Genomic DNA, 17,628 nt, shown 5'->3' with positions numbered 1-17,628 from the left:
TCATATGTGAAGTGTGAATTGCTTAATGTGACCTGCTTCTCTGAATTTATTTATAGAAAATGAAAGTGATGATGAAGAGGAGGAAGAAAAGGGACCAGTATCTCCCAGGTAACGCTGTGGAATTGTGGGCTGTTAATTCAATAGTGACACCTGGAGATTGTAGATTCAGGGAAAACGAAGAAGTGATGAATAGAACTATTTCTTCCATTCACCCAACTACAAATTGTCCTTATTAACAATGTTGTGCGTTATTTGTGGCACTTGTATTGGTTTTAATTTCGTAGTCCTCTCAAGTTAGGAACTTGGAATCAGATGAGCCAGGTGAACTAGACAAACAGGGATTTCTTGTTCATCTTTTCAAAAAACCAGCTCCTGGATTCATTGATTTCTTTGAAGGGCTTTTTGTGTCTCTGTCTCCTGCAGTTGTGCTCTGATCTTAGTTATTTCTTGTCTTCTGCTAGCTTTTGAATTTGTTTGCTCTCGCTTATCTAGTTCTTTTAATTGTGATGTTAGGGTGGTGATTTTAGATCTTTCCTGCTTTCCCTTATGGGCATTTACTGTTATAAATTTCCCTCTACACACTGCTTTAAATGTGTCCGAGAGATTCTGGTACGTTGTGTCTTTGTTCTCATTGGTTTCAAAGAACATCTTTATTTCTGCCCTCACTTCATTATTTACCCAGTAGTCATTCAGGAGCAGGTTGTTCAGCTTCCATGTAGTTTTGCAGTTTTAAGTGAGTTTCTTAATCGTGAGTTCTTTTTTTTTTAAACTTTTTATTATTATTATTATTATACTTTAAGTTTTAGGGTACATGTGCACAATGTGCAGGTTAGTTACATATGTATACATATGTGTGCATACATGTACATATGTATACATATGTGTGCATACATGTACATATGTATACATATGTGTGCATACATGTACATATGTATACATATGTGTGCATACATATACATATGTATACATATGTGTGCATACATATACATATGTATACATATGTGTGCATACATATACATATGTATACATATGTGTGCATACATATACATATGTATACATATGTGTGCATACATATACATATGTATACATATGTGTGCATACATATACATATGTATACATATGTGTGCATACATGTGTGCATACGTGTGTGTATACGTGTGTATGCGTGTGTGTATACGTGTGTATGCGTGTGTGTATACGTGTGTATACGTGTGTGTATACGTGTGTATACGTGTGTATAAATATGTGTGTATACATGTGTATACATGTGTATGCATATGTGTGTATACATATGTGTGTATGTGTGAATACATATGTGTGTATACATATGGTGTGCTGCACCCATTAACTCGTCATTTAGCATTAGGTATATCTCCTAATTGCACTGTGGTCTGAGAGACAGTTTCTTGTGATTTCTGTTCTTTTACATTTGCTGAGGAGTGCTTTACTTCCAACTATGTGGTCAATTTTGGAATAAGTGCAATGTGGTGCTGAGAAGAACGTATATTCTGTTGGTTTGGGGTGGAGAGTTCTGTATATGTCTATCAGATCTGCTTGGTGCAGAGCTGAGTTCAAGTCCTGGATATCCTTATTAAGCTTCTGTCTCATTGATCTGTCTAATATTGATAGTGGAGTGTTAAACTCTCTCATTATGATTGTGTGGGAGTCTAAGTCACTTTGTAGGTCTCTCAGGACTTGCTTTATGAATCTGGGTGCTCCTCTATTGGGTGCATATATATTTAGGATAGTTAGCTCTTCTTGTTGAATTGATCCCTTTACTATTATGTAATGGTCTTCTTTGTCTCTTTTGATCTTTGTCAGTTTAAAGTCTGTTTTATCAGAGACTAGGATTGCAACCCCTGCTTGTTTTTGCTTTCCATTTGCTTGGTAGATCTTCCTCCATCCCTTTATTTTGAGCCTATTTGTGTCTGTGCACATGAGATGGGTCTCCTGAATATAGCACACTGATGGGTCTTGACTCTTTATCCAATTTGCCAGTCTGTGTCTTTTAATTGGAGCATTTAGCCCATTTAGATTTCAGGTTAATATTGTTATGTGTGAATTTGATCCTGTCATTATGATGTTAACTGGTTTTTTGCCTGTTAGTTGATGCACTTTCTTCCTAGCATCGATGGTCTTTACAATTTGGCATGTTTTTGCAGTGGCTGGTACTGTTTGTTTCTTTCCATGTTTAGTGCTTTCTTCAGGAGCTCTTGTAAGGCAGGCCTGTTGGTGACAAAATCTCTCAGCCTTTGCTTGTCTGTAAAGGATTTTATTTCTCCTTCACTTATGAAGCTTTGTTTGGCTGGATATGAAATTCTGGGTTGAAAATTCTTTTCTTTAAGAATGTTGAATATTGGTCCCCACTCTCTTCTGGCTTGTAGGGTTTCTGCCAAGAGATCCACTGTTAGTCTGATGGGCTTCCCTTTGTGGGTAAACTGACCTTTCTCTCTGGCTGCCCTTAGCATTTTTTCCTTCATTTCAACCTTGCTGAATCTGACAATTGTGTGTCTTGGGGTTGCTCTTCTTGAGGAGTATCTTTGTGGTGTTCTCTGTATTTCCTGAGTTGAATGTTGGCTTGCCTTGCTAGATTGGGGAAGTTCTCCTGGATAATATCCTGAAGAGTGTTTTCCAACTTGGTTCCATTCTCCCCATCACTTTCAGGTACACGAATCAAATGTAGATTTGGTCTTTTCACATAGTCCCATATTTCTTGGAGGCTTTGTTCATTTCTTTTTACTCTTTTCACTCTTTTCTCTGTAAACTTCTCTTCTCACTTCATTTCATTAACTTGATCTTGAGTCACTGATACCTTTTCTTCCACTTGATCGAATTGGCTACTGAAGCTTGTGCATGCATCACATAGTTCTCATGCCATGGTTTTCAGCTCCGTCAGGTCATTTAAGGTCTTCTCTACACTGTTCATTCTGGTTAGCCATTTGCCTAATCTTTCTTCAAGGTTTTTAGCTTCCTTGCGATGGGTTCACACATCCTCCTTTAGCTCAGAGAGTTTGTTATTACCGACTTTCTGAAGCCTACTTCTGTCAGTTTGTCAAAGTCATTCTCCATCCTGCTTTGTTCCATTGCTGGTGAGGAGCTGCGATCCTTTGGAGAAGGGGCGCTCTGGTTTTTGGAATTTTCAGCTTTTGTGCTCTGGTTTCTCCCCATCTTTGTGGTTTTATCTACCTTTGGTCTTTGATGATGGTGACCTACGCATGGGGTTTTGGGGTGGATGTCCTGTTTGTTGATGTTGATGCTATTCCTTTCAGTTTGTTAGTTTTCCTTCTAACAGTCAGGTCCCTCAGCTGCAGGTCTGTTGGAGTTTGCTGGAAGTCCACTCCAGACCCTCAAACAGGGATTTCTTGGTGTTGCCTATTCTCTCCCATGTCTTTAAATCCAGGGAGAGATGTATATATGCTTTCTGCCTATTTTTTGTTAGTATGTTTGCTAGTATTTGTGCAAAAAAAAATTGAAAAAATAAACGTATTATATCAAAATATTGGGAAAATGGGGCCCTTAATACACAAGATCTGTCTGCACTGCCTCAAGAGCTCTGTTCGCTTGAATGCTGCATGTAAAATTCAACCAAATGTACACAAAGTAGTTGAAGCCCTATATTAGTTTTCTGTGCTGCAAGTCATGATGGTAGTTTACAGGGAGAGTCTGGGTGCTCTGCATTGGCTCATCTGTGGCAAATGTACTGAGCAGGTGCTGCCCATTTTTGCCCTGTCCTCAGAGCAGTCACCCTCCACCCTGCATTTAGAAGGATAGTTCTATTTCTCTTGAAGGAAAAATGCCTTTGGTTTCTGTGACCACTCCATTCTGTCTCCCATCAGATCATCTGGGAGGTTTTGTTGTCTCATCTCTGTTGGTTAAATCTGTCATCCCTGTCCTGCCTGGCTCATCAGGAATCTGCAGGAGTCTGAAGAGGAGGAAGCCCCTCAGGATACCTGGGATGAAGGTTATTCGACTCTCTCAATTCCTCCTGACAAGTCAGCCTCGTACCAGTATTACAGGAGCACCTTTCACTCATTAGAGGAACAGCAAGTCGGCTTGGCTCTTGACATAGGCAGTGAGTACTCTATTGTGAAGGTGATAAAGCTCCAGTTCATGTCCCAGGTAGATCCCATAATCTTTGGGCCTTATGCCCCTGGTTGGGCTGAGAGTTGCCATCACCGTGGGCTGAACCTATATATCAATGTAGATTTCAATCACTCTGGAGTCGAGTTTGAAGCGCAGGCATGGGGCGGGGCAGTGAGCTTTGCTCTCTTCCTAGTCTCAGGCCATGCCCATGCCACCCTGGATCGACTGTCAGGACATTGAACTCAAGGCAGGTGTGACAAACTCACACCAAGCTCTGCAGCACGTGCCCAGGAGTTTTCTGTCAGATAAGCTCATCTGAATTAAATGTCTCTTGCCAGCTATGAAGTTCCTTATGAGTTTTGTTCCCAAAGCATGTCTGTGTGGTTCTTTACTTGCCCAAGGCCACTGTCACCCTTGTCTACCTCTCAGTGGAAGATGTGACCCAGGTTTCACTGAATTTATCCCCATTTTCTGTGTCTTCTAAGTTGGCTTGTTTTAGCTCATCTGTCCATCATCTTGCTGGTATGTTTTCTAGATAAATGGTTGACTTTTCACCCACAAAAGCCATAATAGCTGATGCTTCTGTGTAGAACCAAGTCTCATTTTGACTCAAGATCTGGTACGTTGCACCCCTTCCTCAAATCTCAGTGTCCACAATCTCATAAACTATCAAATCCTGGGTATTTGATGAGAGAAGCCTGAATATTGCAGCATCTCTCCTATGAGCTGTTAAAACTATTTGCCTAAAATCTATTGGGAAAAATATTGCTCATTTGTGTACACAAACCTAGGACAGAACACATTGCGAAGATAACATTCCAAAACAGGGCAATTTTGCCCAAGGCTCATGAAAGGAACCAAGTCAGTTCTCTGAAGACTTGACCTCAGGCCTCCTGGAATATTTCTCTCAAAATCTCCTGTTCTCACACTGAGAAGACTGATGTCCCTGTGTTAGGATTGGACAGAGGAATGTTTCTGTGTGCAAGGAAGAACTGCTTAATGTAAGAGGCCCCATCTGAATTTATTTGCAGGACATCGGTGGGATCAAGTGGAAAAGGAGGACCAAGAGGCAATGGGTCCCAGGTGAGTCTGAGAAATTGTGGACAGTTAATTTGATGTTGACACCTGGAGACACCAAGTCCAGGGAAAACAGTACATGCTGAAAATAATGATTTCATCTTGTCAGACAAGTCTGAATTATGCCTACTAACATTGCTTTTGGTTCTCATTGCAGTAAATGTTTAGGTTTCCATATCTTCCTACCCTTATCATTTACTAACCTAGTGAAGGTTGACCATACCTCAAAAACTGTAGTCTCATGGTGACTGCAGGGAAACTTGAGCACATTCTATGCAAAATTAGTGAGCTCACTCTTTTCATGATCACTGTTCACTGTGTGTCATGAGGGCAAAAATACAGTGTCCTTTGACTCCCTCATCAATGTGTCACCTGGCCAATTCACTGAGCTCACTCTCTCTCTCTCTGTGTGTGTGTGTGTGTGTGTGTGTGTCTTTCTCTTTCATCCTTTTATACCTGACTCTGGTCTATCCCAACATAAAGGCAATAATTTGTTACTTCATTAATGGATCTGTCCTTTTTCTTTTCAAACACTTCCTTATGTTAGCCATGAAATCTAGCTGGGGCTGTGTGGTTTCTGATTCCCCCTGGCTTATTCTTTACTTTTTCCTGCTTTTCCAGGCTCAGCAGGGAGTTATTGGATGAGAAAGAGCCTGAAGTCTTGCAGGACTCACTGGATAGATGTTATTCGACTCCTTCAGTTTATCTTGAACTGCCTGACTTATGCCAGCCCTACAGAAGTGCCTTTTACTCATTGGAGGAATGGCACCTTGGCTTGGCTCTTGACATGGACAGTGAGTACCTTATTATGAAGGTGATAAAGCTCCACCTGGTCTTCCAGATAGGGGTGATATTCCTGTTCCAAGTGGCCCTTACCGACCCGAGAGATGTCATTGCCGCAGGCAGTACCTATGGGCACATATAGGTTGTAATGAAACTGTAGTTTCAGTTGGAAGCCCAGACATGAAATGGGTCAGTGAGCATGGCTCTATTCCTAGTCTCCAGCCATGCCTGTGGCAACCTGAGCCCACTCTCAACACATTGGACCCAGGCAGATGTAAAAAATTTACAGAACTATGATTTGGACTCAAGGGTTTGTAGATTTCCTCCTTCATCCTAATTTCAGTGTCTAAAATTCTTGTATCCGTGAACAAGCTGGGCATTTGATGAGACAGGGCTGAATACTGCAGTTTTCCTCCTAGAAATCATCTGAGGCATTTTATTTGAATTGATGAGAACAATAAGGCATAACTGTTTGCACAAACTTGGGATAAATGATTTTGGGATAATGATCTACCAGAATAGGGATAGTTCACCCTTGGTTGTGAGATGCAAACCAAAGAATCTCTATCATGACTGGCTTTCAGGTGTCCTGAAGTATATCTCTCACATTGTCCTGTTCTCATGCTGAGGAGCCTGAGATCCCTGTGTGGGGGTTAGACAGTGGGCTGTTACGGGTGTAGGTGAATTGGCTTATTTTGTCTGTCCCTGTCTGAATTTATTGCAGGAATTAAAAAGGACCAAGAAGAGGAAGAAGACCAAGGCCCACCATGCCCCAGGTAAATTTGAGTAATTGTGAACAGCTACTTCTGTGTTGACACCTGGAGACTCCTGGTTCAGGGAAAACAGAGCGGGCTGACATTATCGATTACATCTTTTCAGCCAAGCCTGAATTATTCCTACAAACATTGCTGTTGGTTTTAATTGCAGTAGATATTTAGGTTTCCATTTCTTCCTCCCCTTATCATTTACTAACCTACTGTAGGTGGACCAGACTTCAAAAGCTGTATTCTCATGGCGACTGCATGGAAACTTGAGCACATTTTATGGAAAATTATTGAGCAGTCTTTTCATGCTCACTGTATGCTGTGTGTCCTGAGGGCACTAACTCAGAGTGTCCTGTTACTCCCTCATCAGTGTGTCACCTGCACAATTCACTGAGCTCATTCTCTCTCTCTCTCTCGCTGTGTGTCTGTCTCTCTGTCTGTCTTTCTCTTTCATTCTTTTCCATTTGGCCCTGTTCTGTCCCAACACGAAGGCAATAATTTGTTACCTCATTAATGGATCTATACTTTTTCTTTTTTAACCACTTCCTTATACTACCCATGAAATCTAGTTGGGGCTCTGTTGTGTCTGATTTCCCCTGGCTTATTCTTTAGTTTTTCTACCTTTCCAGGCTCAGCAGGGAGCTGCTGGAGGTAGTAGAGCCTGAAGTCTTGCAGGACTCACTGGATAGATGTTATTCAACTCCTTCCAGTTGTCTTGAACTGCCTGACTCCTGCCAGCCCTATGGAAGTTCCTTTTACTCATTGGAGGAACAACACGTTGGCTTTTCTCTTGATGTGGACAGTGAGTACCTTTCTATGAAGGTGATAAGGATCCACTGAGTCTTCCGTATAGAGATCATATTCCTGATCCAAGTGGCCATTACTGAGCTGAAAGATGTCATTGCTGCAGTGAGGACCTATAGGCACATGTAGGTTGAATGAAACTCTAGTTCTACATGGAAGTCCAGACATGGGATGGGTGAGTGAGCATGGCTGTCTTCCTAGTCTCAGGCCATGCCTGTGGCACTCTGATTCTACTCTCATGACATTGGACCTGGGCAGATGTGACAAATTCAGAGAACTATGATTTTGACTCAAGGGTTTGTAGATTTCCTTTATCACTCTAATTTGTGTCTAAAATCCCCACAACCATGAACAATCTGAGTATTTGATGAGACAGGGCTGAATATTGCAGTTTTTCTCCTAGAAATCATTTGAGGGCATTTCCTTTAAATTGATTGGAAAAATATGGCATAACCGTTTGCACAAACTTAGGACAAATGATATTGGGATAATGATCTACCAGAATAGGGACATTTTACCTACAGTTTCTGGGACAAAATCCAAGGAATCTCTATCATGACCAGCCTTCAGGCCTCCTGAAATATATCTCTCACAGTGTCCTATTCTTATCCTGAGGAGCCTGAGGTCCCTGTGTGAGGATTAGACAGCGGATTGTTATGTGTGTAGGAGAATCAGCTTAATGTGTCTGTCCATGTCTGAATTTATTGCAGAAATTGAAAAGTACCAAAAAGGGGAAGAAGATCAAAACCCACCATGCCCCAGGTAACTTTCAGCAATTGTGGATGCTTAATTCTGTGTTAACACCTGGAGATGACAGATCCAGGGGAAACAGAGTGTGTTTGATTTCATGTTTTCAACAAAGTCTGAATTACTCCTACTGACATTGTGGTTGGTTTTCATTGCAGTAGACGTTTAGGTTTCCATTTCTTCCTCCCCTTATCATTTACTAACGTACCATAGGTTGACCATACCTCAAAAGCTGTACTCTCATGGTGACTGCATCGAATTTTGAGCATATTTTGTGGAAAACTATTGAGCTCACTCTTTTCATGATCACTGTTTGCTGTGTGTCATGAGGGCACTAACTCAGAGTGTCCTTTTACTCCCTTATCAGTGTGTCACCTGGCCAATTCGCTAGCTCACTTTCTCTCTCTCTCTCTCTGTCTCTCTCTCTCTGTCTTTCTCTTTCATTGTTTTCTACCTGGCCCTGTTCTATCCCAACATAAAGGCAATAATTTTTTACCTCATTAATGGATCTATCCTTTTTCTTTTTTAATCACTTCCTTATGTTACTCCTGATGTCTAGTTGGGGCTCTGTGGTGTCTGATTTTCCCTGGCTGCTTCTTTAGTTTTGTCTCCTTTTCCAGGCTCAACAGCATGCTGATGGAAGTGGAAGAGCCTGAAGTCTTGCAGGACTCACTGGAGAGATGTTATTCAACTCCTTCAACTTACTTTGAACTACCTGACTCATTCCAGCACTACAGAAGTGCCTTTTACTCATTTGAGGAACAGTATGTCAGCTTGGCCTTTGATGTGGAAAATAGGTTTTTTACTTTGACAGTGATAAGGCTCCACCTGGTCTTCCAGATGGGAGTCATATTTCCACCCTAAGCAGCCCTTACTAAGCTGAGAGATGTCATTGCTGCAGGCAGGACCTATAGGCACATGTAGGTTTGAATGAAACTGTAGTTCCATTTGGAAGCCCAGACATAGGATGGGTCAGTGGGCATGGCTCTATTCCTATTCTCAGACCATGCCAGTGGCAACCTGCACTAAGTCTGAAGACATTGGACCCAAGTTAGGTGTGACATGTTCACATAACTATGCAGCACAAGCCGGGAGTGATCTGTCAGACATTCTAATTTGAAATATGTATCTCTGGGTAGCTACAAAGTTCCTCAGGGATTTCACTTGGCAGGCATGTCTCTGAGCTTCTATACCTGCTCAAGGTCAGTGTCATCATTGTGTTTAGCTCATCCAAAGGTGTTACCCTGGCTTCAATGAACCTAACCTCATTCTTTATATCTTCAATGTTGGCTTGTTTTAGCTAATCCATCTGTAACACAGGAGGGATCCTTGGCTGAGGATTGTATTTCAGAACCACTGACTGCTCTTGACAATTGTTAACCCACTATTGATATCAGTACTTAGGAAGACCACAGCTAGATGGACAAAGAGCATTGAGAGGCCTTAGCCCTGCTCCTCTCAATTCCATCCTGCAGAGAACAGGAGTCAGAAGCTGCCGGCAGGAGACAGCATGTCACCCGGGACTCTGCCGGTGCAGAATATGAACAATGCCATGTTCTTGCAGAAAATGCTTAGCCTGAGTTTCATAGGAGGTAATCACCAGACAACTGCAGAATGTAGAACACTGAGCAGGACAACTGACCTGTCTCCTTCACATAGTCCATGTCACCACGAATCACACAACAAAAAGGAGAAGAGATATTTTGGGTTCAAAAAAAGTAAAAAGATAATGTAGCTACATTTCTTTAGTTATTTTGAACCCCAAATATTTCCTTATCTTTTTGTTGTTGTCATTGTTGGTGGTGACATGGACTTGTTTGTAGAGGCCAGGTCAGTTGTCTGGCTCAATGGTCTACATTCTGAAGTTGTCTGAAAATGTCTTCATGATTAAATTCAGCCTAAACGTTTTGCCGGGAACACTGCAGAGTCAATGCTGTGAGTTTCCAACCTCAGCCCATCTGCGGGCAGAGAAGGTCTAGTTTGTCCATCACCACTATGATATCAGGACTGGTTTCTTGGTTAAGGAGGGGTCTAGGAGATCTGTCCCTTTTAGAGACACCTTACTTATAATGAAGTATTTGGGAAAGTGGTTTTTAAAAGTATAAATGTCCTGTATTCTAATGATCAGCCTCTAAACATTTTATCATTTATTAATCATCCCTGCCTGTGTCTATTTTTTTTTAGTTTGTCTATTATTATATTCATATCTCTACACTGGCAATTTTCTGTCTCAATTTTTACTTTGCCTTTGTTTTTGCTAGAGTCTGTTGTTGAAAAAAAATTCTCTGCCTGAGTTTTAATTTTTGTCCAAAGTTAATTTTAATCTGTACAATTAAAAACTTATGCTTATCACTCTGGACTGTTGGATTGTTCTTTACATTCAGTGTTATAATCTTTGATTATGCTGATTGGTTTTGGTGGGTACTGATGTGAATTAATAAAAACATTTCATTTCTTTGTTCATTTTCTAATCTCTTCCACATTGTAGTCTATGTTTACCATATGTAGCAGAATGTATTTACTACATTTCTTGGTTCTAGTCATTTGTATTCTTCGTGTGTGTGTGTGTGTGTGTGTGTGTGTGTGTGTGTGTGTCTGTATGTGCCTTTGGCATTTAGGAAGGGTTGTAGAGCTCATGTTTAATATTGCACCAAAAATGTTTTTGATAGTTTTGCTCCCTTTGAACTAGACACACTTCTAATATTTGGTTTATAAGTTTTAAATTATAACTTTCAGCGTCAAATATTTCCATATGACATTCAATTACATGATGTGTTTTCTTTTTCCTACCTTCTTTACCTGCCACTTCTCATAATAGTATTTGAACCTAAACACATACCAGTGACATTCTGTGATTATCATCTTGCCCCCACCTTGGTTTTTGGTTTAGATCCACAATTAAATATATTAATGCTCATGAGCTATTCAAAAGTGAACGTTACAGTCTTCACTTGCTGAGTGGTACTCATCCTTAACAGAGTCCTCATGAGGGAATCAGGTGTTGCTGAGTTTAGCATGTTTAATAATCTTTTCTCACGGTTGTGATACATGGATCACATTACTGGATATAAGGTGATTGCCCAAAATGATTTTTCTTGAGTTTTTAGGAGATATTGTCTTCCTTGGGGTACATACATGGTGTTTGTTCTCATTGTGGGATTCTATTTCATTCTACCAGGACCTCTAATTTCTGCCAGTTACTTCATTCATTTGTTCTCTTCACCACGAGTCTCCAGAGGATGCTTCCTTTGTCCACACCTCCCCATCTCCCAGCAATTCTGCATTTCCAAGATTGGCACCTCTGGTCCTCTGCATGGTGAAGCCCCTTCCTTTCAATTCCCCAGTAGCCAGTGCTCTAATCCACCAGGTCTCAGGCATGATCTGTGTTTCTCCACACTCACTTTCTGAGGATAGTTTTACCTGTGTTCTCTCATGAACAGGCCCTCCCTGCTGTCCTGGCCTCTATTTGCATAGTGTTTCCTGCTCCCTCTGCCATCATGTGGCTCCCAGACCCAGCTAAAGAAAATCACCTGAGGGCCACATTGTTCCCTAGCCCTGGTGTGTAGGGGCAGGATTATGGGTGAGATTTTTGAGTCTCTAAGTGAACCCCTGGGGCTTTGAAGTGTATGTTGAGAAATTCAGCTGTTGTCATCCTAGGTGGAGTTGCTCTCTCCTATCCTCCTACTTCAAATGCAGAACTTCAATCATGTACAAAAGAAGACTGAATCATATAATAGAACACACCGTTATTCATTGGCTGGCTTCACCAATCATCTCATGGCTGAACTTTTAAAAATACAGTCTTAGCCACATACCTATGAAACGTATATTTGTGTGTATATATATATGAATTTGCTTCTGAGATTATGGAGGCTGAAATTCCCAAGATGGAAGGAAAGCTGGATACCCAGGAAAGCATTTGTTTCCCATTAGGCCTCTTAATTCTCTCCTGGCCTTTGATTGATTGCATGAGGCCCACCCGTATTAAGGAGGGCAATCTGCTTCACTTAGTCTGCCCATCCCAATGTTAATCATATCTGAAACACTCTCTGGAACACAACCAGAATCATGTTTGGCCAAATATCCTGGCACCCTGGTGCTCAGTCACAGTGACAAGTACAAGTAACTATCACACATGCCCTTTGTCATATTGGTGATTTCCACCGTTTTTCTCCCAATCTGCAGCTTATAGCTGTTCTCTTAACACTGTCTTGTGTTGAGCAAAACTTTTAATTTTTATGAAGTTTTTATAAACATTGAATTTATCAATGTTTTCTTTAGTGGTTTGTGTTTATTGATAAGAAAGAACACTTTGCCTAACTCTGTGTCATGAAGATTTTGTCTTATATTTTCTGCTACACTTTTTCTAGTTTTCTAGTTTATATTTAGTTGCATAATCCATTTTGACTTAGTTTTTGAGTTATTATTGAAGTTCAGGTGAACTTTTTTCCTTTGGGGATATGCATGTCCAGTTGTTTCTACACAATTTGTTGATAAGAGAATGCCTTCTCCACTGAATCATATTTGGACCTTTGTCAATCCATTGGGTGGCTGAGACTGGTGAGAGGACTGTCCTGGTGTTTGGACAGAGAGACAGGGCATGAAGTAGGGTGGTTCTTGTGGGAAAAATTAAGGAAGGCACATTTTTTCTGTGAGGCATAGGAAATCCCCAAGCGCAATTGGGGTACCCTCTACCAGCATGTTGTAGCACACTCATCTCTGCTCTCTCTTCCTCTCCTGCTGCAAAAGCTTGGGTGTGCATAGACACTGAGGTCGAGTGGTGTCTTTGGGCACTTTTGAGCATTGACACCAAAGCTCCAGCATCAAATCTCACAATACCAAGCAGCCAGGTGGATCACCTGAGGTCAGGAGTTCATGACCAGCCTGACTGGCATGGTGAAACCCCATCTCTACTAAATACAAAAGAATTAGCTGGGCATGGTGGCACATGCATGTAATCTGAGCTACTTGGGAGGCTGAGACAGGAGAATCGCTTGTGTACCTAGGAGGCGGAGGTCGCAGTGAGCTGAGATCATACCATTGCACTCCAGCCTGGGCAACGAGAGCAAAACTCTGTCTCCAAAAAATAAATAAATAAAAATAAAAGAATATCAAGCAGCCAAAGAAGCAGGAAAACATGACACATAATGAAGAATCTAATAATCTAGTTGAAATTGACACACATTGGAAATAGAAGAAAAGGACATTAAAGCAGTTAGTATAATTGTATTTTAATTAAATGGAGAGGTTGAAGATTTTTTAAATATCAAATTCTGTAGATAAAAACTATGATTTACAGTCTGAAATGGAAGAAGGCACTGGATTAAACACTGCAAAATAGAAGATTATTGAACTAGAAGGAATAGAAGTTGAAACTAACATAAATGACACACACAGTAACAAATGACTTGAAAACATAAAAAGACCATCAGCATCAAAACTTTAAACCCCCTAGTGTAGGGCTAAATGGAATCCCTGAAGGGCAGGTAGTGGAGAAGAGAGACAAAGATATTTAAAACATACTGGAGGAAAGATTTAGAAGCTCCATGGAAACCATAAACTTCAAATATTACAGAAATATGATTATTCTAAGAACAAGAAACATGAAGAAAACTTCACCAAGGAACACCTTAATCAAATCCATCAAAACCAGTGATAAAAAGGAAATCCTAAACGTAATAAAAGGAGAAAGAACATGTTACATACAGAGCACTAAATATAAGGATGGCATAAGATTTCTCATTGGAAACTTGACAAACAAGAAGTTTGCAATAAAGTGCTTAAAAAAAGAAAACCTGTCACCTACAATTCTACACCTGGCCAAATTATCTTTCAAAAATAAACATGAGAAAAAATATTTTTGAAAAGAAAACAAAATGATCTCAATTTGCAGATGATGTGATCCTATGTATAGAAAATCCCAAATAATACAAATGCAAACACACATACATGCACACAGAGACCAGACACACACACACACTGCTAGAGTTAATAAGTGAATTCAGCAAACTTTGAGCAAACAATCACTTGTGTTAGCAATGAACAATCTGAGAAGAAAATTGACACAATGATTTCATTTATAATAGCACCTGTAAGAATCATACGCCTGGGAATAAATTTGTTCAAGAAGGTGCAGTATTTGTACACAGACAACTACAGAACATTGCTCGAGGAGATTCAGGAAGACCTAAATCAATGGAAAGACATCTTGTGTCCATGGGTTGGAAGCTGTAACATGGTTAAGATAAAAATACAACTCAAAGCAATCCACAGATTCAATACAATCCTATCAAAAAGTGGCCTTTATTACAGGAATGCCTAAGAAGGACTTCACATTCCTAAAAAATAGCAAGTGTCCCCCCAAAACAAAAGCAATCTTGAAATGCAAGAAGGAACATTCTCTATTCCAAAGGTCTTTAACTGCTCTCAGCAACACTTGGTAGTCTTCCATATATAGGCTTTCACATCTTTTTTTTCTTCCTTTGTTTCTAGACACGATCTCACTCTTTCACCCAGGCTGGAGTACAGTGGCACTATCACAGCTCACTGCAGCATGGAATTCTCAGGACTATGACATCCTAGGGCCTCATCCACTGAGTACCTGGGACTACAGGCTCACACCACCACACCCGGATAATTTTTCTGATTTTCAGTAGAGATGACATCTCACTATGTTGCCTAGGCTAGTTTCAAGCTTCTGAGCTCAAGTGACTCTCCTGCCACAGCCTTCCAAAGTGCTGGCCTTTGAAGCCAAGCCTGGCTGGCTTTCACATCTTTTCTATGTAGTTTATATTTCTTGATGTTATTGTGTTTATTAAAAGAATCTTTTTAAAATTTTGTATTAAAATTATATATTTAAGGAATTACATATATTATATACATTTAAGGAATACAACCTGAGGACTACATATACATATACATATACATATACATATACATATACATATACATATACATATACATAATGAACTAATGCCTACTAGGTGAGGGGCTGCCTTGTGAGCAAACCCAAGTTCCCTAGCTCATGAAGCCTTTGTCTAGAAGGATGGAGGGATCAGCCACGTGAGCACATGGCAGGTTCTGTCTTCGGTGCAGGCACCTGCCCACTCGGGTCTCTGGCAATACTAACCAGGCTTCACGATGGGTGAGGTGAGCTAGGAATGGGAAAGTGGATGACCTCAGATCCAGAGACTGCAGTTGTCACCTGGGGACTTGGCGTAGGCGTGGAGGAGTCTCCCACTGACTTGGCCCTGGGTCAATGCCCAAACATGCACAAGGACAGGACTTTCGGCCTCAATATTTTAGGAGCCCCCAGTCTTCTAAAGAGGGTTTGTGGTGGGGAAGAATGTTCAACAAAACAGAAGAGTTATGGGTACTCTAGCTTGGCAACAGAGAATACTTCCTTGTGCTACTAAATGGCAATATTTGACAATTATGGATGACACAATTGAGCAATAGCTTTCACTGTTTAACAAACAGTGTCTCTGGAACACTAGGTTAGTGCTGTCAGATGTTGACTGAAAAGTCAGTGGTTTGAGCCCATCCAGTCATATTAATGTTTCTAGCTGACGTGACCTTCCATCTGAAGAGTCTCTACCTTGGGCCAAATATCTCTTAAAGCTTCTCTTCTTCTCGTCTCTTGTCTATTTTCCAAGGTGCCTCTTTGTTGCTTGGGGCAAAAAAAGTCCATTTTTAATCCACACCCAACAAACGTCTACCCTTACTTATCCTGGTTTTTAGGGTTTTGAGTTTGTTTGTTTGTTTGTTTTCTCAGCTTCTCATATTTGGAATACTGGAAATTCCTAAGGTGGAGAACGACAGAACCTGAATCACAACTATGGTGAAGCCACAGGCTCTGAATGAAAAACCTAATCTACCGGGGTTTGAAGTTAAACACATTAATTTTCTGTGCCTCCATTTTGCTAGAAATTTAGTCCAAAGGGCTAAATCAGAACACTTAGGTTGTCCAGTGTTTAAATGAGCAGTGCAGGAAAAGCATGGAGCCAATGCCTGTCACATAGTAATTGGTCGACATGCATGAGCTCCTATCAGCGTCATGGCCTCCAGCATTTCCATCAGGCTTTGATCTTTGAAACATCCTTCTTGATATGAATGGATCATTCTTCAAACATTCTCTAACCGATGGCCATGAAATTACTTCAATGTGTATTATTACAAATATGACTGCAGAGACCAGACTGACACATGTATCTGTCGTGCATCTCTTGTCTATTTCTCCGTAGACACCTGGAGATGGAATGGTCAGACCAAAGTATTTATACATTTCTGATTTTGCTAATTTCTGTCTAAATTTCTGTGAAAAGAAGATATAACAAGTCATACTTTTAACATTTTATGAGAATTATTTTTTTCTCCATCTTCTGGTCAAAACTGGGAAGTACTTGCCTACCATTTCCTCTGAACTTACTTTTACCAACATTTGTGTAGTCATACAGTGAGATCACATTGTATGCATGACATCAAACTCAAATCCTTAAATGAAAAGAGAGATTAACATGACTGTATAAAAATTTATATTCAAAATACAATGAATGCAAATATATATGTGTATATAAATACATATATACACACATACATATATGGGAAAGGAATTCTTTTATTTGGATACTTTATCAAAGTTATATATACTGAAAATTTAATAAAACAGCAGTCCCCTTGTGTACTCCCAGAATTTCATCACATAGAAGCAATTAATTATTTATCTCCTTATGTCTAAATAGATATTATTACTTTTTGATTTTCAAGTTTAGGCACTATCTCTCCTTCACATACTTGCTCATCACCACCATCCCCAAACATGCCTCTCACCACCTTACCCTCCAACATATTTGTGTCCTAGTTTGCTGGGTCAATTACTACATTGTTATAACTTGTATATTTTATTCAGACTTCAGTCACATTGGATATACATAGCAGGAATGAAAGGCCAGTATCTTCAGGGACCCTCTCTCAAGTGGATAAGCTTCAGAGATGTTCATAATCTTTGGTCACCCTCCCTCTCTTTTTCCTATTCCAGGTAAGTATTGGATCTGATGGGCCCAGCTCAGGTCAGGCACTCTCTCCTTGAGCAGGGGAGAGTGGGACATCTTCATGTGTACTACCAGGAAGACACTGTCCAAAGAGGGACAGGTACTTCTAAGACAGAAAAGTCAATCTGGGGTACAGGTAGGCAAAACGAGGATACGAAAAAACCCATGTCTATTCTGCAAGGGGAGCATGCAATACAGGAGTGGGAGGGGAGAGTTTTGAGAGATATGGGCCATGGATATCCCTCTGTGGGCTGGAGCCACACAAGACTCTTGGGGTCTCTCAGGGGCAGGGAGCTGAGGAGAATCTGCCCTCCCCAACC

At 40.6% G+C, this 17,628-nt stretch overlaps 2 protein-coding genes and 1 long non-coding RNA gene across 10 annotated transcripts in view; 1 reads left to right on the top strand and 2 right to left on the bottom strand.

The window, feature by feature from the left end:
* LOC129015175 (neuroblastoma breakpoint family member 3-like) overlaps nucleotides 1–10,611 on the top strand; it is a 49,608-nt gene extending 38,997 nt beyond the window's left edge. For 6 of the 8 annotated variants that reach the window (XM_063664036.1, XM_063664041.1, XM_063664047.1 and 3 more), the window contains exons 7-14: nucleotides 57–108; nucleotides 3,909–4,072; nucleotides 5,115–5,166; nucleotides 5,782–5,954; nucleotides 6,668–6,719; nucleotides 7,337–7,509; nucleotides 8,222–8,273; nucleotides 8,879–10,603. In XM_063664036.1, the coding sequence (XP_063520106.1) occupies nucleotides 57–108; nucleotides 3,909–4,072; nucleotides 5,115–5,166; nucleotides 5,782–5,954; nucleotides 6,668–6,719; nucleotides 7,337–7,509; nucleotides 8,222–8,273; nucleotides 8,879–9,122 (962 nt within the window). In that variant the 3' untranslated portion in view covers nucleotides 9,123–10,603. Of the gene's footprint in view, nucleotides 1–56; nucleotides 109–3,908; nucleotides 4,073–5,114; nucleotides 5,167–5,781; nucleotides 5,955–6,667; nucleotides 6,720–7,336; nucleotides 7,510–8,221; nucleotides 8,274–8,878 lie in introns of all 8 variants that reach the window. The other 2 variants (XM_054452763.1, XM_054452768.1) reach the window with 2 other exon arrangements.
* The window catches only part of LOC129015142 (neuroblastoma breakpoint family member 11-like), a 2,260,169-nt gene that overhangs the window by 941,609 nt on the left and 1,300,932 nt on the right, over nucleotides 1–17,628 (bottom strand).
* Nucleotides 14,550–17,628, bottom strand: part of LOC129015487 (uncharacterized) — a 43,592-nt gene continuing 40,513 nt past the window's right edge. Inside the window, exon 8 of the long non-coding RNA XR_008494600.2 lies at nucleotides 14,550–16,505. This is a non-coding gene — a long non-coding RNA (uncharacterized LOC129015487). The remainder of the gene's footprint in view (nucleotides 16,506–17,628) is intronic.

The sequence above is a fragment of the Pongo pygmaeus genome, chromosome 1 (genome assembly GCF_028885625.2).
Source record: "Pongo pygmaeus isolate AG05252 chromosome 1, NHGRI_mPonPyg2-v2.0_pri, whole genome shotgun sequence".
Classification (NCBI taxonomy): domain Eukaryota; kingdom Metazoa; phylum Chordata; class Mammalia; order Primates; family Hominidae; genus Pongo; species Pongo pygmaeus.
The sequence above is the reverse complement of the archived record's forward strand: the minus strand, read 5'-3'. Positions and strand labels throughout refer to the sequence as shown.